Genomic DNA, 21,391 nt, shown 5'->3' with positions numbered 1-21,391 from the left:
AGAGAACCCTCCTCTCATTCTGGAAGAAGTTACCAATATGTCCCCTCTGCACCAAGGGACAACCCGGAGAGGACAAATGGTGACACAGGTGTTCGGACTGGGATGAAATGCCTGGGTCTTGTGTCCTCAGTGAAAGTCCTAGATGACCACTAAGATATTGAAAACAGCCAGAACCAAAACCTTACCTGCACAATGAACATGGCTATGTGGTGAAATTCGCCCCGGCCTCCCTGCTTCACTGGGACCGTCATGAAGAACTTACTGCCGTCCTTGGAGAAAACTGGTTCTTCGTTCTATAAATGTAAGACTGTGTCGGTTTGTCACACTTTTTCATTAGACTTCTAAACAAAAGATCAGCTTAAGTTCTTTCTCTCCATGGTTTTGGTAGTTGCTGTGCTCATGAGTCAACCAGAAAAAATCCTTAGGTTTTAAATCCATTCTGCTAAGATTAAGAAAAATGTGGTGGCTAAAGCTAAATGTACTTCGTGCCATGTGCAATCTTGTCCTAAAGCACTGGTTACAGCCCTTGTTAAACTCTCCCTCACAGTGAAAGGTCTGGTAATCTCATCCCTAATGCAGGGAGACTTTCCAGGATACTTCCCTTTACAGACTACAATTATTGACAGAGACAAGGTCTACAAGTGATGAGTAAAAAAAAAAAAGTTTCAATGGTCTGGACCCAGCAAAACATTACCGAGTACATCCTTAACAATCACTGATTTTGATGAAGTTGTATAGAAAAAATAAGCATATTGAAGTGATATTCTGAACCAGGGTCGTATCACAAATTGTAGCATGATGTGATACCATCTCTTCATGTCTAATTTTACACAGAAATATTAAATGCAAATGGCTTGCTATAAAAGCATAGTTTTTTGCTAAAATGATTTCTCATTTGCACGTTGCAAAATGAAGCCTGAAATGTATTTTAAATAGAATGTGTTTCATCCATTTATTGGACAGTTCTTCTGAAGGTATGAAAATGGAATAATTTGCTGGCATATTAGTTCAACATACTGTTCTGGGTGTGAATTCAGAAATATTATACTTACGTATTCCAATTACAGCTCATATGACCTCTAATCCTTGAACTCCTTTGGGTGCAATTTACTGAGGTTATTTTTTAATCAGAAAAAAATCAGCACAGTATATAGGACATGCCTGGAATGGGATTCATCTGATCTGTCTTTAACCATCCACAAGTTAGGTAGTTAATCAGCTGGTCATCTAAGTGCTTACTGAACTGAATGCAGACAGATTGGAAACTGAGGGGAATATTGCCTCCAAAACCCACACAGGTGTCTCAGGATTTTATTAGCTTATAAAATACCACATAATTAAATAAAATGACAATGAAACAATGATACATTACACACCCAGAAACAGAACTTATACTGTACCTGTTTAGGAAGCCACAGGTCTGACTGCATTTCATATTTCTGAAAAAAAAAAAAAAAAAGGAAATTCCTTCTATGGAAAAGCTATAGATCAAAAATATCTCCCACTTTCAGCAAAAGGTTGCTAGCTATTTCATGGGGGTTTTTTTCTACTGTGCTACAATCTTCACATCCCTTTGCTGGTACTTCCATAGAAACAAACAATAATTTAATTACTAAGTCAGCTGCTTTATTCAGAGCTTCTGGTAGAACACCACAGGGGACCTAAGAATGCCATTTTCAGTCTTTTCTGATTAGCTATCAAGCTTTACACAGGCAGTTCTATTTGTTTTTTACCTCTAGGCATCATCTGACAACTGGATATTTTAGGTCCTTCACCAACACTGGGCAAACAGCCAGCATCAAGCTCAAATTGTGAGACCTTTTCAAATCACAATCCCTTGTTTTAATGGGTTATAGTCTGGCATTAGTGATGAGAAGAAAAAATAAATACAAATGATTCTTTTTTATTGTTCCTACTCATATTTCACATCATGCCAACTGAAAGAAAAAAAACCAAATACCACACACACATTGTTGAAAAAAACAAAACAAAACAAACAAACAAACAAAAAATAAACAAAACCAAAAAACACCAAAACCATCAATTGTTGCATATTGTCGTAGTCACAATGAAGTAATGAAGATTTATTAGCTACAGAAGCATCTTTACATATAGGGTCTGAGAAATGAAAATCTGTAGCTGTTACACCAGCTGGTTGGATACAGTACTTTTTGAAACTGAGAACATGTGCAAAATGCTAGGGGGGAAAAAAAGGGTTATATTTGAAATCAAATGGTGTGATACAATGCTAAATTGTCACAATAAGGCCTTTCCTCTTCCATTAGTGATTTCTAGAGCTTCACCTTACCCCAGTGGGTGCAGAATAGAACCATCCAGGGGTACAGGAATGAGCCTGAGCTGAGCTTACTACAGTGACACTGCACTGCTCTCCTTCCTCACCCACCTAGAAATGTCCTTTGCTGCACTCTAAGTTTTCTGGAGTGGGACTTCTCAGTCTCTCTCTCTCTGACATTATATCCTGGATTACAGCTCCCTGGATACCTACTTTAAACAAGTCCAATTGACCTTGGAGCACATAAAGGTTTCCCTTTCAGAAGCGACTGCTCACAGTGGTTTATGACCAACTTCCTTAATAAAAGGCGCAAGGCTTGCAGGAACCAGGTAAAAAGCAACCCAATCAACAAATCTCCATGGTCACACTCTTAATCCGTATTTTGGGGATTTATTCATAGTTTCTGAGACAGGAAAAGCAACCTGCACTGTGTAGCTATAGAAGTAGATGAGCTCAGAAATCATTTCTAACACTTCAACATGACTGACTTAAGTAGCAGACACTGATGGGAGCCTTTTGACTCAGAGGCCAACATTTATCACTCATAGTCATTTACTCTGCCAAATTATACCCTCTACTTTGGAGCATCTGCTGGTACTGATATTAGCATGTATAGAAAATACTACTTTTAGCTGGTTCTGGGAAGAGATCGTGACTCATTTTGGGAAAGCAGCCAATTTTATTCAAGATGCAAGATTGACTGTGAAAATGGGGAGATGTAATGCACAAGTGTCAGAAGTCAAATTCAGGGTCAAGGGATGAGATGCAGCTGGATTCAAATAGAAAAATGTATTTTAGCTTGGCTAACATTCAAAAACGAAGTGTCCTTTTTGCCTTTCAGGTTTTTTTTTTCCTGAAGTTATTTATTTCTGCTGTCAAATTTGAAGGAATTATCAGAGTTTTACACCTTTTTCCTTAAAAATACATAAACTGTGTGAGATAGAAAGATCTAAAATCAAACTCTGCAGGGAGAGGAGAAACTATTCAGCTGAAAATATCTGCGGGAAGACAAGCTTGTTGCTGCTCTAGCTATATCCCAAGTACATGATGTTCAGCAACCTCAGTTTCCACTGAAGTTAATGAATGAACAAAGCTTAATAATTTCAAAAATGTCACTCAAAGCTGTTAATTGCATGAAATCATTTCACCACATTTGGAATCTTCTCACATCTATTTCCTCTCTGTTGACTAATTACATTCAGCTAGCAACTACTGCATCTGCAAACTCATTTACAAAAAATCTTTTTCTGAATATGAAAACATAATGCAGAAGAAACCTTGAAAAGATATCTTGGGGAAAAAAAAGCAACACAACTTACCCTGGTACAAGCCCCAGTTGTGGTTTCACAAACTGTTAGGATGGAGATATTCTGAGCTCTGTTTAACCATCTCACCACAGCCTTGGTGTTGCTTACCCATTTCACCATGGTGATATAATATTCCCTAAGTAAACATTTGAAAACACAAATTTCATATACTTGATATTTCAGATTAGACTTTTAAAAAACCCCAACATATATACAGTTCATTCAAATGCTGGATTTGTATGGCATGACAGTATCAGTGCTGAGGGATGGGGAAAATAAACCCAAGTGCCCAGCATCTGTGTTCTTACAATTGGAAAGGCTCAGTCCTTCACTGTACTATTCTCCTGGGAAATTTCTGCATATAGATACAAACTTTACCAACTGTGAAACATATGTTTGCAAATACACATGAACCGTGTACTTTCCCGTCAGCTTAAAAACAAGCACTGAATTTCAACAGAAGCCAGTATTTTCCTACACAAAGTACCTTCAGAATACACGTTTTTGCAAAAGAATCCAGTCCTACTGCCAAAATAAACAAAAAGTTCTGTAAGTCTCTAATGTTTGAGTGCAGACAGACCCCGCTTTAAATGCCACTTGTTATAAAATAACAAGTGTTTTATAATGGGATTTCTGGATAAAAGGGAGTCCCACTCAGTATCATTGTATTTCTGCTTCTGTTTTAACAAATAGCTCATAACTGTTTGTCCCTCAACAACCCTGGCTGAGCACATGAGAATTTCCAGGTACAGACTCACAGTATGGAAAATCTGCCTCCCTCCTCACAAAATCCTGCTAGGCTGTCAGGCTGGGGATGTTACAGAAGAAGACCTATTGCAGCCTGTCATCCCAGCCAGGCTATTTGCTTCACTTCTCCACCAGTGGCAGCTGGCAGCTTTCACAGTCCGGCTGAGTTATGTGCAACAGCAGAGCGAGCTTGTCTGAAAACTCAGACCCCCTTTCAAACAAGGGGCTTGGCTTGAATATAATTAGGCTTTTAATCTAAAACTGATGGAGATCTCATTACTCTTTGACAAACATGTATTTAATTAAACATTCAAAAGCCTCCTTGCTAGAACAAGGATGCTGAGAAGCACCAACAATAAAGCTGTGTACCAGCTCTGATGTTGCACACAGGAGATGCAGGAGGCAGAAATTCACTGCAACTTCACCCAGCCCCAGTCTGGTGCTGTATTTGCAGAAGAGACCCGAACAACTCAGTATGCACAGCTTTCTTTTGGCTTTTATATTTCAAGTTAAGTAAAGCAGATATTTTCACTTGTAGATACCAGAACGATAACTAGAAATGGTAACTCTAAGTGTATACTGAGTGTAATATTTACATCTTTTTGGCTTAAAAGTATTTTAACTTATGAAGTCACAAAAATGTACGCCAAAAGTAAAGCAAGAGCTACCACAACACCAGCTGACCCATCCAAGAAAGCAATGATCCAAGAAACAAACCAAAGAGTGCAACTCCAATCCCAGGACCTGAAATATTTCATTTTAAAAAGTCTTCAGTGAGGGATAGGAACATGAGATTTAGCATACAGAATCCAGCTAATATAATAGTTAATAGTCCAAATCAAACCATAACATCATTTTCTATCACTGGCATAAACTCCTTGAGCACTGAAATAAAAGCAAAAGGTCACCTAATAATCCCTCTTTTTCCCTCTGCCATCAACTATGCATAAAAATATGTTCAAATTTCACTACAGTATGAATTGTTTATCAGGAGTGTAGCGTAGTGTGTATATACGTAGAAACATAACCTCGCTTTTCACAATGGTCTTCATCTGAAAATGCCCTGAGTGGATATGGGAAGTGGCACTTCACTGGCTCTTAGATAGCAGCCAGATCTGGACTGTAGAAACTGCTGTCATTATTATTATTATTATCATTATTATTACCTCTATTATATAACATTTTAGGGCTAGGAGATCATTAGTATACATACAGAAACAACAATAGGAATTTAAGGAAGGTGACTGCAACTCTACAAACTTGAACACAAATATGGGAAGGGATGAAAATTTTCCTGCCCTTAAAGAAAAATTTCAGGCACCTCCAGCATAACACAGGAACTTTAGCAGGAGAGTCACCAGTTTCAGCCAGACCTCATTACTTCAGCCTCAAAGGGAATGTTAAGTCAGCTCAGTGGTTCTGTAGCAGTTTCTCCAGAAAAACACAGCCCTGCCTCTCTTAGCCTGAGTGATCTGGTGGCATTGCTCCTCACCTTCCGCCACCTCACTGCACCTGTCAGCTGGGATGAGAAATGAAAGGAACGGTTCACAATAATTCTCTCTAAATGAGAGAACACCCCAATTGTCTGCTGTGAGCATTTCCAAGACACTTCTACAATCTCATGTCAGAAACTGAAAGCAACAAGTTGGCACACAGCAAGCAATGGCTGGGAGTGAATGAGTAACTACCTCAGAAGCAGGACAGTGTTTTTACCTCCCTTGACCACAGCTTAGGATTTTTAATTAAATATATTCCTAGTAAATTAGCTTCTCAAGACATCAAACATGAGTGAATCCTAGACCCCTGTGATTTATAAGAGAAGCATCAGTCCAGTACAGCTGTTTTTATTTTATCATTATGTTCAGCCACAGGGACTGAGATCAAGTGGATTCCAGTCCGAGATAAGTGTAAAAAGGCAATGATTAGCCTAGAGACAGTTAGGTTAAATAAAACATGAGTTTCAAAACAAGTAAATTATATACCTTGATTTAAAGCTGTCAGGTGGCATCAGTTCCAGTGTATGTGCTGGTCCGTACAGATTAACTACAAACAGCTTTACTGTTGGGTTTGTTTGACCTGCCTTTGGAAAAGAAAAAATAAATAGAAGTTTTAGAGGCACTGAATCAGTGACAACTGAACGTACTCACTCATTAACATAGTTAAGTATTTTTAGAATAATGAAAGGTTATTAAAGTTAAAATATCTTAAATTTTAAAAATTAATTTCACAGACATTTGAATGATACAGATAAAGACATGAAATATTGACGGATTCTCTCACTGCTCTTTCTAATGGGAGACCTTCCTGTGCAGAGCAAGTGACCAATGCTACGAGTGGCTTTGCCCAGTCGTTAAGTCAGCTGCAAAAACACAGTCAGTTCCTAAACCTCCAGTTAAACCCACCCTCCAGCAAAATATTTTCCAGACACTATTGTTCCTTCTTCCAAAAAGCTGCACTACCTCTATCTGAGATAGAATTCTCCTCTTTCCTTCTTTTTCTTTACCATTTTCCCCCAGTCTTTCTTCCCTGGTTTGCTGAGTTTGGCCCTGATAAGGAGCCAGCTGCTTTGGCAGGCCAGATCTAAGGGGAACAAAATACTTCCCGTTGCAAAATGGGAATAAAAGGGCAGTTCGATATATATCCACTGGGAAGAGTCTGATAAATCCTGAGTATCTACAGGGAGGTTGGAATCACCCTTCTCCTGGTAACTCAGGGATGTTCCTGAGAAGAAAAAAAGCACTGGTGATAGAAAGTAAAGCTCTGAACGGCTGCAAGGAGATGCTTCTGGTTCTACATCTCTGTTCTAAACGTATCACCTCCAAATTCTGTTTCATTTAAGTCACAGGAGTCACATAAAATTATATAACGTTCTTGGAATACACAGAATGAAAAGTGTGTCCTTCAACGGGGCTGACTCCTGTTTATTATTAGAAGGAAAAGGTAAAAATCACTGATTCTACAGATTTGATTATAATAAACTACAAAGTTGTGTATCTGGCTCTTCACAGGGTTATACAGAAATGCAAAATAGCTTGGCTGAAATACACCCACAAGTTCCTTTTAAAAATTGGGCTTCTCTCAATAAAGTCTGAATGCAGTATCCACTCCTTTCTGGGTGGCACGGAGGACAAGAAAGTGGCATTTGTGTATTTTTAATAAAGATTTTTAAAAAAAGTTTAAAAAAGGGACTTAATTAAACTCTTGGAATTATTTTTCTTTTCCTTTTTTTCTTCAGAAAAATTTTTACATTTGCTTCAAAAGAAATGTCATCCTTCACAGGCATCCTTTGCATGAACACGACTTATACAAATGCATAACTGTGGAAGAAAACCATTGAAAGATCAAATCTTTAGGACACCACTGCAGTCTCCTTATGTCTCTTGAACCTTACATTGCCTCCACAGTAGTGTCCAAGTGCTCTCACAGGCAGGGCTGCCATCAGTAATTACCACCTAGCAGCAGTTTGAGCTCTAAGAGAGATCCTCCAAAGCACAACTTCACAGCAAACCTTCACAGCAAACATGGCCAGACCTGTGCTAGGCCTGAACTAGGGACTAAACTGCCCGAAAACTGCCCCTGTGTCTCTGCCACAAACACCCCCAGGGTGCCCTACTCTGCTGTGTGGATACATCCAAGATTCAGCTCCACAGCTGTAGCTGTGGTTTCCAGCCCGATGTGAGGTCTGTCCCCCCCAGCTCTGGTCAGTGGGGCTGAGATGCCACAGCCTGCAGAGATCTCCTGCAGCTGAAAGTGGGTGTTCTACCTGGGCAGAAAAGTTCCCACACCCACATCTCTCCCTCAACTCCTCGACCCCTCAGGGTCTTCTCATGGCAATTTAAACAGCATAAATTTTGCACAACAGCCAAAACATTTGCTCAGTAGTGCAAGAACTCTCTGCATTGAAATCCTACTTTGTTCTTGATAAACGTAACAAAGTTTAAACTTCCTTTTTCTTTTTTTTTGAAGACCACAGTCTGTGTGTATGACATGTACACATATGAGCATGTTCCAGTGTTTACAAACACATGCTTCATTTTATTTTTTAATTATAGTTATAATTTTATACTCTATAACAAAGACCAAATCTTTTTTTAAATCTCTGTTGCTATACCACAAGCTTCATTACCAATTAATGATGTTTAATGGGTAGCTAAATTGGCATTAAATGGAGACATTAAATAAAGATAATGTTTTTTCATTAATGAGATTACTGAAGTATACTGTGTATCACTTTTATGCTGAATTGCTAATGAAAAAGAATTACTCCTTTCTCGTTTACAAAGCTGAATTTTAAAAATATTCCTTATTTTTTTCTTTGCTCTGTCACTCAAGGCCTTTTTCCAATGCGAGTATATAAACTAACTCAGAAACTGTGGTTACTTCATTATTTTACAGTATTATTTCATAGCACAAATACATTCTATTTATATCATTCATGCTACTGTTTTGTAGTACCTGAGCTAACTGTTCACCCATCAAGAATAAAGGGTCATCACCAAAATAAAGCAGCAGGAGTAGAGCAAAAGTACTATTTTCTAAAGCTCTCAATAAACTTCCCCTGAAATGTCAAAGGAGTACCATACACACGGACCTACATAACCTGTCAGAAAGGAATTTGGACACTTTGAAACTGCATAGAAGGGCTGGATAAACTGATCAGCTGGAAGACCAAAACAACAGGTAGGGAGGCATCTCCCCAGAATAATCCCTAGCAAACAAGGAGCAATTTCAGACTTTATCCATTTCTGGGCTGTTCTTTCAATTTCCAAAACAAATCTAAAAAACCTTCCCTAAAGTTTTTGAAATTTTGTAATAACTCTTTTTCTTTTTTTATTTTGATGGTCATGAAAATATGTAACTATGGCTTATCTTATTTAATGGCAGTCTGTCACATTCATTAATAACAGCATAATCTACTGAGATCTACATCATTATGAGGGAAAATGCTCTGGGCTATGTACACTGGAGTGTGTGACTTCAGTGCAGCTGTGACAGTATCTTTTCTCTATGCACTCGTTTAAACATATTACCCTTCTCTCCAAGGTGCTGGATTGATTTTATCAAGCTAAATATCAATGATGAAATTACTTCAAATTAGTTGGTTTGCTGTTCCCTCACCCAATAGTTTTTTTTCCAGCAAAAGGTGTTACAGTCTATTGAAAAAAAAAAACAAAAAACAAAAGAAGTAATTATCATTTCCTGAAAAGCAGCATGAACAAAACCAGCCTCTGTTACTGTTTGGAAACACTCCTTCCATATGGTTGAACACTATCACTGAACATGGAAGAGGAGGTGGGAGCTGCACTCACAGTCATCTTACCTTAGGATATGGATACTGCTTTCCTTTTGGATACAGGCCTCCAGTAAATCGGGGAATAACCATGTTTGGTACCAAAGAGTCATTTATGGTCAGGAAGGCCAGTCTTTCACCGTCTGGAGACCACCAGTGGGCAACGTGAGAGTGAAGAAGTTCCTCTGCAAAACCAGATTTCCTTAGGGTTCATAAAAAAACTACCACATAGTTTCCAGTTTATTCAGCTGGCACGGAATTATTCTCCCTGTGCCTAATTGAAATGTGTTTGTTGTAATTTCAGTAATTTCAGATTATCCTGGGCTGAATGTTTGAATACCAAGGCACATTGAAAGACCAAACTTGAACCATTTTCTCAAATGAATACTTCCAGTGACATCAATAAATCATCTAAACATGAAAAACATGAAAGATGATTGTAACTGCCATATGTTCAGTTCTGTTGCATTCCAATAGATGTGTTTAATTAAATTTTAAATTATTTGGACCATTTTAATGTGGGGTGGTTTTGTTGTTGTTTTGGGGTTTTGTTTGTGGTTTTTTGTTTGCTTTTATTTTTTCTTGGGTTTTTTTTAATCAATTTTTTTTCTTCTCTTAATATAAAACTTCAGTATACCTGATTTCTCTGATTTCTAGCACCTAGTAACACGTAGTTCCCCACATACAGATATTTATGTACACAATTTTGAAGTCCAGTATTTTGACTTTCTTGTCTCAGTCTAATGGACAGGTTTAATTCTTAGGAAGTTCAGTTTTTCTGCAGTGTAACTTTCTGAAAATCCAAACAAAACATTTCTTTTTATCCAAATTTTATTTCCTTTCCAAATGAAAGTAATTCTCAAGGATGCCACACAGTTGTCTTACATTTATTGTCACTGTACAGACTTTTTTCATTATCTTATGATATGCTGACTTGCTTGGTAAGGATTTTGTATTTAATTTTGAAGAATTTGGCTGAAAAACTGATTGAGAATAATGTACTAAGGGGAACAAAGGCCTAACTGCATATTTAATTTGAGAGCCTATGTAGCAAAACTAGTTAAATTGTCAGTAGAGACTCCCCTAGATGCTAATCAGATTCTGAATGATCTGAAGCAGCTTAACAGGTTGCATTATCTAAGGTTTGGTGCAATGAAGCTGAGACCTATATTCTAAGTCATATATTCTGGGTCATGCTTCACTCCCTGGCTGGATAACTAAAACCCTTCACACAGGAGAAGAGCAGAGAATGAATGGTGAATATCAGATAGCACAAATCACAACTGCGTTTGTTTTAAAATATTACTGTTTGCATTTAGGCAAGGTTATTCACACAAGGAAAAGCTATTCCCAAATGCTTTGTAAGGTAAAATGCTAATAACAAACTCAGGCAAATGACAAAAGAAACAAAATGAGGTCAAAGGAGGAACAGGGTTGGATTCAGCTGAAAATCCCTTAACTTCACCTGGACACTATTCAGCCTGCTCAGCTTCTGATGCTATGAAAACCACTGCTGAAAGTAGAACACTGCTCAAAGTTAAACAGTGGTTAATGGGAAAGAAGCAGTGTGTTCATTCCTGCCATAGCACATGGAGCGGGGTCCTCCAACATGTACTGACAGAACTGCCTTCAACACTGATTTTAATGATGTATATTGAGAAGAATCCTGCCAGCCTGCATCCCTGGAAACACCATGAATTTTCTGTAAGTCAGGAAATGGAAAAGTTGCTTGGAGCAGGGATTAAAAAACTTGGAAAAGAATGGGCAAAATCACCTCAAGAAGGTTTTAGGGTATGCTCTGGGAGGAAGGTTTTGGGATGTGCACCATCTCCACAACACTTTAGAAACTTTTAAGTCTCAAACTACATAACTTTTGCTTTTCCTTCTCATGGCTGTGATTTTTACTAACTTCACTTTGTTTTAGCAAAAACTTGATATACTGTATCAACTTCAGTGAGCTACATCTGCTTAAATTCTTCAATTTACATGCTTTCATGTTAGATGGTAAGAATACGAAGTGCATATAAAACTATGTTACATTTCAAAATGTCCATTGTCCTTATGTCTTCAAATATGCTGCCACAGTAAAACATTTCAGAAAATTAGAAATCTTGGAAGTGAGTAACTACTGGACACAGGCTGAGGGATGCAAACTACCATTCTAACTTAAGTTCACTTGGGAAGAGATTTAAAAAAAAAAAAACAAACCCTGAGGTGAGCTGTTTTCATAACTACTGAAGTGCCAAGAATTATGTATAGACCATTTTTAAGGAACATGCTTAAATTCCTTGCTGTATGGCATTAACACCACTCCTAAAAAGCACTGTGCCCTGAAAATCCCTACATACAAGAAGTTATATATCTCAGGTAACTAATTATTTAACACTGGGCTATTTAACTATAGAATACATGTGTCCCATAGAAAGAGTAATTGAAATGTGTATTAGTTTTAAGCTGTTGTACCAAGCTAGAAAACCTGCTCCCCCCTTTTTTTTTTTCTTAAATTTATTATTATTATGTTAAAAACATTTTTTGCGCAGAGAGAAACATTCTGTGGTACCAGGCAGAAAACGGGTGTAGAAAATGGAGAGTATTACAACAGGCTGATCCATCCCCTACTCCAATTTGTCACTGCTTGCCAGCAACAGCAAGTTTTCCAGGAGCCTAGCACAGGTTGATTTAAGCAAAAGCAGCAGCTACTGCTGAGGTAACAGAGAGACACTTTTAGACTTCATCAAAACACTCAAATAGGATTCAAGCATGTTCTTAAAGTTAAGCACGACGTGGCTGCCTGTCTTGAGGGGCTGGAGTCTCTCTCAAATCATGCTGACATAGAGCACACCAACCACCACCCAGGCTGAAGGAGAGATGCCATTAAAAAAAAAAAAAAAAAAGTGAGACACTGGGCAGTATCATCTGAGATCAGCTTTCAGTTTGTGTCCAGGGATAAAAAAGAAAACACAGCCAACTCTGCTCCTAAGCTACGCTTCTTCGGTGTCCTCTTCTATTGGGATGTTTTAACTGTAAACAGGTCATCACAGTTGTTCATACAAGAAACAAATTGAGCCTTTCCCCCACACATTTTTTCATGCTACCCAGTTTCATCGTACATTTGATACATTCTGGTTGAAAATAAATTCCCCTTTCCCAGAAAACATGCTTTATGCAAACCAGCAGTCAATACAAAGGCAATCTGGCAAGAAAATGAGAAGGCAAAGAAGCAAACCTAACTGTAGCATTTCCTGAAATGAACAGATTTGTGCTGTTGGGTCTGTACAAAGACCTTTCATCTGTTTTAATAAACAGATATATTCGTCCAGCTTACCTTCATATAACCAGTCCGCAATTCCATTAAAAATAATTCCTTCTTTTCCTGAGGATGTCAGACGCAATGAGCTACTCTTTACATCAGGCTGATAGTAGATGTTATTTTCAAATATATAAATCTAGAAGAGGTAAGAGAGATGTAGAGAAAAAAGAACATTTCGGTAGATATAAATGAAAGTTCAGCAATGAATAAATAATTTCCTCAGGCTCAGAACAGTCTATAGAATAATTCAGCATGAGTTTCCACCAACATGAGCTTCATATTCCCTTTTATTATCAATTTGGACAAACTAAGCAAACTTTTAATACTTATGGCAAGCCTAATTCTTCCTTTGAAATGGTCTTCTCAGTTGAAATGTTTCTATTCACCTTAAGAAATATTATTACATTCCTCAAAATCATACAGAAGTTTTATAACATCTGAATAGATAAGGAAATTTTCCATTAATTCTATTCTATCCAATAAAACCATCTGGTTTTCTAACTGTGAAATTAGACACACTTCTGTAAGGACATACAGCATAGCACATACACTGTAAGTATAAGTTACAGCTTTATATCATGGTGTGACAACATACTGGAAAAGCAAAAACAAGTAGCAGTTTGCAGTTAACTTTTCTCAGCTTGCTGACACTACTTCTGACTGACACCCAAGCATTTCACCTCAAGTGTGCTATGTAAATGCTCTTTATTTTTCAAGCCTAGGCTCCTCATCCTCCTTTTCCTGTGAGTAACAGATTGGACAGGCACTCCTTTCCTTCTTCACTGCCACTCCTCAGCCTTGTCTGCTTTTCTTTCCCTGCTCACTTTGTTGTGAAGAATATCAAGTTCCCCCATTTGGTCAGACTGAGCTCCAGGTTTCCCAACAGAGAGCAGTAAAAGAAAGATAAAGGGGCGGTGGTGGTGGGGGAAATGAAAAAAAAGAAAGTAATTTAAAATAAAAAAAATACTTTGGAGGAGTATGGGGATGGCAAAAAGGGCAGGTTTATGACATGTTTTCAGCCATATGCCACAACAGGCTATACTGGCTGCTTTTCTGCTACCAGCCAGGAGACCTTCGAGCACTTCACTGCTGCACAGTTTAGGCATGTGTTGTCCCAAACCTTATCCTTGGCCCTGTCTTTCCAAGTCCAGGCTAATAAAAACCAGACATTCAAGATACTAACAAGCCAAAAGCTACAGATGGGTACACAAGGCAGAACCACTGTCATTTCCAGAATGACAGAACTACTGTAATATCCTGTAGTAATGCTCTTAATCCTTTTTGTCTGTACTCCCACATTCCTCATTTTCCTGAGCTTTCAATGCCTGTGACCAGACTGTTTCAGCTACAATAATACAGACCATTTAAAAAGCCCAGTCATCATTCTCTCAGACTTCTGTGATAAATGAATTATGGGAAAATACTAACCAAAGAGTAAAGTTTTATTATCACTATTACTGCTGTTCCCTTTGCTTCTAAATTGCCATCTGGAATAGATTTCCCTATGAGTCCCCAAACTAATGATTTTTAACAGTAGCCACTTCATGATTTCTGCTGCAGACAGCAATAAAGCTGAGGGGTTTTTTCATACCATGAGCAACGCAATGATTTTAACCATTACTGGGAACCAGGGGTGATTTGGGACTGTCTTTTATGGTCAGAAACTCAAAACTCAGCAGTAAGCTCAAAACTGAAGTAAAAATAGTTCGAATAGTTTGATCCAGTTTGAATAATCCAAAATGTACCAAGCAGTAATCACATTTATAGTTTTATAAATACTATCTGGTACAGCTGAGAATTTATGGGAAGCTGACATGTGACCCAACAGCAAAAGAAAACAATGATAACAGAATGCTGGATGTATCAAGCTTTTGAAATAACATCAACGAGAACTTCCTGTTAATGTGCACTTTCACAGTAAAAATGCACTTTTTCTTCTACAGTAAGCAAAACAAATACAAGCAATAACAAGGTACGGTTAATTGTTTAACCAAGAAAATCCAAATAGTTTAGCCAAGTACTTGTTTTTTATATGAATTAAAAATATTCCTATCAGACTACATTACAGACAGACTAAGTAGTAGGAACCACTCTAATGACTATTGGTTAGTAAGGAGCAATTTCTTACAGCTGACAATCTCTTCTTATATAAAGGAAAGCTTTCAAGAGATTACCAAAAAAGCCTACTTGGTCAAATGATTCTATTTTATTTAAGCTTCTTTAATTAAATGAGATCAATCTAATTAATTTTGGAAGATCAGGAGGATCATTTTTGCTTCTCTCCTCCCTTCTCAGACTGTTTGTATTTTTAATGGTGAAGATCAGCACATTGTCTTGTCTCTGCAATGAAAAACTTTTATTTAAAGCCATCAGTGCCAGTCAAAATACAGGATTAAGGAGTACTTGTTTTGTCACTGAATCATAAAAAGGTCTTTAATCCTGTTATTACTAGTTAGCAGGCATTGCTAATTCCATTTGACAGATTTCAGATAAGTAAATATCTCAGAAGGATACTCAGTGATGTGTCACTGACCGCTGGCTGCCTCAGCTTTATTGCCCATTCATTTCATAAAGCGGCTTTGTGTCCATCCGTAACCAGTTCTCAGTCATCCTCTGAACACCCTCACAACCTTCTTAGCCTACTCTGTCATACAAAGTTTCCCTTCTTTCCTCACCACTCCCGACATGTGCTCTTGCAACTGTGAAATCTACTCCAAACCCCAATTTATTTTCAACATCTGTATTGGAACACTTTAAAGTTCTTGAAAACCCTCAAAGCTACCCAGCAGCTCTCTCTCTAGCAAGCCTCAAACTCATTGATTATGTGAATTAACATTAAAAATTATGAATTTATGTTCCTTTGCAAAACATTTATGAGGTACAACCATTCCTGTTCCTTGACATAACTAAACTGCATATAAATGCACATGGATGATTTAGGGTTGGTGCACTGGCTCTGCACTCACTGCCTGTACCATTTCAAAAGATCAATATCCCCAAGCTTGAGCCTGTAAATACATCTTAGGAAGATTCAACATTATGGTTACTAATTTAATCTAATTCTGGGTATTTATTACATTCCAGGAAGTGCCACGAAGCCCCTGAACTGCTGTTTGTACCAACAGGAATGGCCCGTGCTCGCTTCCTGCAGTGATGCTGCCCACCCTCTGCAGTCAGGGCTGCACTCCCCTCCATTCCTGAACGTGCCAAAGTGCTCATCTGTAATTATTTAACTTATTCACCACTTGGAAATAAGGACTTGGGAGCTAAAATATTGATTTCTGCAGCAAAACAGGCAGCAGAGGTGTAACAGGAGTGATAACATTACTGTGAAGGCTACTTAGTAGTGGCCTGAGAGGCTCTTCACTTTCCTCTCTGTAAATGTGGGCAGTAGATTCAATTAAGCACAAGCACTTTGTGTAGCCACAAAATCCAAACTCCCATCTGACACTAAGTGCCAAGAAAGGTATTTCTAAAAGGCAGACTCACTGTGAATTATTCTCCCCAGTATAATATTTATATGGTAAAAATGTGCCTTATATATAACTCTAAAAATACTGAAATTTTAACAGATTACCCCTTGCAATTAATTCTGTTCACAAGATTTTGAATAGCTCTCATTTAGCATTAGCACCTACCACACCAACCAGCAACAACAGGTGGTGACAAATGCAAAATGACTTTAGAAGGAAAACAAACACTGGTTTTATTTTATGCAAATTTTCACAAACCCACCAACTAAGAGTAGAAATGGAACTATTTCTTAGCTGAAACATGCAAAAATCTCCTACACCAGGATGCACAGCAGAGGAAGTCTTTAAATGTCAAATCCCCTCCTCCCTGCACATCATCTAATTTCCTTTTCTTTACTTCATACATTTTTCTCCTTCTTGCTCAATTTAAACATTGCCACTAATGCTTCCTGGTGAAAACTCCTTAAGGTCTACTTTATGCTGCACTAAAATGTATTTCCAATATTTTTTTTCGAAAACACACAGACTAGATGAAAATTTGTATTTTTTAGGAATTGGCTGCTGCTGCTGTTGATTACTTGCAGTACTACAATACATAGCAGCTGAATTTATGAGCCACAATTTGGTTTTTCAAACTGAGTGCAAGAGAGAGCAAGTGATTGGGAGAGAATTCAGACTACTACTTTTCCTGTAACAGGGATTTAAACTCTCAAATACTGCAAGGTAGATAGCAAATCACGACACTGGGATAAGAATAATTCATGGAAACAAACAAAAATATTCTTGGAGCAAAATCTTGACAGCACATGAGCATAATCTGAGTTCGATAAGTAAAACTAAATACATTCCCAAAGGTTTCCAGGGTGGGGGTTTCACACACTTTATCACTTTGTATATTGTGTTTTGAGCAATGTCAAATGAACCAAAAATTTCCCTTGCTAGTCTATCTTCACTCAGGTATCTGGGACCAAGTAATAGTAAAAGGGCTTTTCTTAGTATATACTTGGGTCTATTTACTACAGCACAAGGACTAAATTGTTGACTGCAACTACTGAATCTTCCCAAACTGCTAAAAGAGGAGTTGCTAATTGTGTATCAGACAGGTATTCTCATGAATACATCAGGGCTTTGTGCTCAAAATGCTTTCACAGCTTTCAGACATGACGATAAGAGAATAAATTGAAAAAGGCACAAAGTGGAACCAGGCTATGCTATCATATAAAAAAATTATTATCATGCTGTTTTGAACCTCTTCAACACATCTTTCACAAGTATTTTTAGAGAATTTAAAATAATTTTTTATTTAAGACCTTCAACTAATAATGCTCGAGGAGAAATGTCAAAATCTATTGCCTTCTAAATTATTTGTCTTTTTGTTTTCTTATAGATTTTGCACAGCTAATCACATCAAGTCTTAAACCAAATGAGAAAAAGTCACAGAGCATTTAATTATTTTATTAATTATTTTCCAATTAATGAAAAACACCTGCAGGAATGCTTTGGATTAGTGAGAGATTGATTCTTAACAATGCTCGCATTTATTTCAGCTGACTGTGAAGAATCTGAGGCTCTGCTTGCTCTAATGTTCTACCACAGCACTAATCCTCCTCCTTTTTCCACATCTGGCCTCCTCTGAAGTATTTTTTTTCATAAACCTTCTTCTAAATTGATTTTTTCCAAAACACTTATTCATTGCCTGCAACACGTTTCACAATTGCACTGTTTTATTTCAGGCTGAGGTCTTCAGCAGAGCACCCAGTCCGAGCAGTTCCAGATGGCAGACAGCTGTGAAAACAGAGACATCCAATCTCCCAGCTGAACACAAACCCAGTGCCAGTAGCTGGAGAGGCCCCCTGTGTGTCTTTAATCATTTCAAACACTACAGGCAGAGAAAAGCTACTAAATTACAGAAAAATACTCCACTTTTTCCCATTAGGAGCTCCACTGAAGCCTCCTGCACAGGCACATCCACGCTCAATCCCTCCGCTGATTGCAGGGCAGCGTTTCGGCAACAGCACAAGCCTTTTACGCTCCAGCTGGGCAGCAGCAACAGCTTTCCTGGAGCTGTGTGGGGATCACTGTGTGATCACCTGCCCCTCCCAGAGGCACTGAGTTTGTGTGAAGCAGGTCTGGGACCTGCCTACCAAAGCAGGGGCAGCTTCTCCAACAGGGACTGCCAGTAGCCCATTATCCCTGGCAGCAGAGACAGAATCACACGTGTCCTAGAAACTCATCCAGACAGCAAAGCTCAGACTTGTGCTTATATCCAAAAGCCCAGTTTTCTTTAGGTGGAACAGAAACAAAGCTGTAGCCTTTGCTGACAGAATTTATCACCTTCCCTGGAACCAATCATCAGTCTCTCCACCGGAGAGAGTCAAATTTCTCTCAAAACTGTTGTTAGGGAGGAGGTAGCATTAACAATCTAGCATTAGTCTCTTAACTTATACATATATAAACTTATTTTACTATGAATATGATAAGGGAGTTTACCATGCAGCAAGTTCTTTAAAAAGCTTATGCAATCACTAACCCTATAGGTATGATGTATTGGCACTGCTGTTCCCCAGTACAAGAGGGTCTAGAAGCAACATCACTCACTCATGCCATGCTTGGCCCAAGCTGAAGGTACATCTCTCCACTCTGCACCACAACTAGGAATTTGTTGGCCCATTTCACTTCTAAGTGTAGTGTGGCCACAATTTGAAGCCATGAGAGGGTACAGCTGTCCTACAAGGCAGATCCCCAGTTTAATATTTCCACATTATCTGATGTAAAATGACAGCAGAAGTCACTAACAACTAACAAATAAACCAGAAAAAAAAAAAAAAAAAAAAAAGAGTTAGCACAGACATTAAAACTGTCTTGACATTTATCACTGGGAAAACTTGGACACCTCTCCCATATCAGGGATTTACTTTCCTAACTTACTAAGTGAATCTTTCTAAGTAATCCTCCAGAGTTTGACCATGGCAGATTTATTTGACTTCCTGATTGATGCCGTCCACACAAATAATTTTGTCATCAACGATAGTAACAGAAATATGTAATGCAAACTGCAAGGGTCAGTGGGCTTTGCAGCCATGGTTTACCTTTATGTAAGTTTTAACAGCTGCTAAAATTAACTTTTCAAGGTAAAAAGATAATATACAGAGTCCAGCATTTTGCTTGGAAGGAAAGAAACAGTGGAGTGTGACTACTGATATCATTTGGCATTACATGGATTCATCAAGACTAACACCTAGGTGAAGGAAGGTGCCAATCAAACTCTAAAGCTGCAGAGCAGATGCAGCTGGAAAGGAAACAAAGAAGACATCTGTACCTATATGTCTCTGGTTAACAAAACCCATACAACAAGTACTGGTCTCTTCCTGTAAAGGTGAGAGTTCTACCTTTGAGCTGAGAAAATAATTTTTCCACAGAATCTCTGACCAACAAATATATAAATAACTACTCCAACTTGGAACAACTTCAGCACTCCCACTTAATGCCCCAGAGAACATGACAGTCTTCCTTACCTTTCACATGGAAAATATGAGCTACCACAAGACTAAGGAATTTCTGATTATGCCCAGAAGGAGACCTTCTGGCATTCAGGAAATGCTTCTGCTGCAGAACTCCCACAGTTGCTGACGACAGAACTCAAGACATCAACTTAAAGCCTCTTCAGGCAGCCCATCTCTGGCTACATTCCTGTGTGACCTTGGCAAGGACACAGAGTCCACCACTCCCTGGACTAGCACAGGTGTCTTCAGAGCACAACATTCTATATAACAGACAACTCAACTACACTTTTTGCTCTATGCAGAGGAGCAGGTTTGTTTTGCTGATGCAGAAACCAGTGTCCTCCTGTGGACCCACACAGTCTGGCTGACCAGCTGACCCCACCATCATTATGGCTGATAGCTACACCTCAGCACAGGCTCTATCAGACATACTCAATTCCTAAGCATTCAGCAAAATTCCATCCCTTCTCCTTGTGAGACTGCCAGCTAATTAGATGGATAATTAATTCTTCAAAAGCTTCAAGATGCTGTTCCATCTGGGCTAGCCTCTTACCATTTGTTCTGTCTCCTGTCTTACCATACATTAAGCAGGGCCAAATCCAGCTGCCTTCAGTTGGATCATTTGCTAAAATTTCCAGATGAAATATGTTTTCCTGCTAACAACTGTTAAAACAAATAATTTCAGCTATTCATGAGACAGAAGAAAGTCAAATAAAGAATACTTTCTTAATTGCCCTGCAAATATTGTACTTTGCTCTTCAGAGATTAAACCACGACCTCTTCTGTTTCATGTTCAGTATCAAGTTGGCACAGCACAGTTTCGCTCTTTAACCCCAGACTGGGAAGGGAAAGAGGATCCCATGACCGCCACAGCAGCTGTACTTCTCCTAGCATTTAGTTCATGTTGGAGCATGAGGCAGCACAAAGCACACAGTAATGGGGGAATCACAGAACAGAATCACAAAAACATTTAGGTTGGAGAGGACCCTTAAGATCATTGAGTTCAACCGTTAAGCCAGCGCTGCCAAGTCCACCACTAACCATGCTCCTAAGAATGAGACTACTACCTAAGCCACAGAGCCCTCAAATTTAAATTATATGAGGAAAAATTAGCTTGAAGCTAAATAGAATCATCAAAACTTTCTTGGCACGATAATATGCATGCATACAGACTTATTATATATATCCAGTCAGTGTTCTTTTTTTCTTGGACAACATGCTGCTCCATGTGAAAAGTTCAGTACAAGATGGATCTCAAAATGAAAACAATAAAAATTTAAAAAAAATTATTGTAAAAGTTATTTTTTATTAATTTTTAGAAAAAATGGTGGTTTCCATTCCTACTGTTCTTTTTACCACAGTTATCTATGCACTTAATTTCATTTGTAAATATTGGAACTTACTTTGGACTAAAGGAAGAACCCAAAATCAAACACCTGCATCCTCATTGAAACCATTTGGTTGCCAT

General features: G+C 38.3%; 1 protein-coding gene across 1 annotated transcript in view; it reads right to left on the bottom strand.

Moving 5' to 3' along the window:
• The window catches only part of DPP10 (dipeptidyl peptidase like 10), a 264,172-nt gene that overhangs the window by 32,908 nt on the left and 209,873 nt on the right, over positions 1-21,391 (bottom strand). The window contains exons 8-13 of the mRNA XM_027892407.1: positions 12,963-13,083; positions 9,668-9,822; positions 6,330-6,427; positions 3,613-3,736; positions 1,401-1,439; positions 186-293 (exon numbers count right to left, since the gene is read on the bottom strand). Of these exons, the coding sequence (XP_027748208.1) occupies positions 186-293; positions 1,401-1,439; positions 3,613-3,736; positions 6,330-6,427; positions 9,668-9,822; positions 12,963-13,083 (645 nt within the window). The remainder of the gene's footprint in view (positions 1-185; positions 294-1,400; positions 1,440-3,612; positions 3,737-6,329; positions 6,428-9,667; positions 9,823-12,962; positions 13,084-21,391) is intronic.

This window comes from Empidonax traillii, unplaced genomic scaffold, assembly GCF_003031625.1.
Source record: "Empidonax traillii isolate 1590-97213 ecotype Southwest subspecies unplaced genomic scaffold, ASM303162v1 scaffold350:size764500, whole genome shotgun sequence".
NCBI classification, from domain to species: Eukaryota; Metazoa; Chordata; class Aves; order Passeriformes; family Tyrannidae; genus Empidonax; species Empidonax traillii.
Note: the sequence above shows the minus strand (reverse complement) of the source record. Positions and strands in the feature narration are given on the sequence as shown.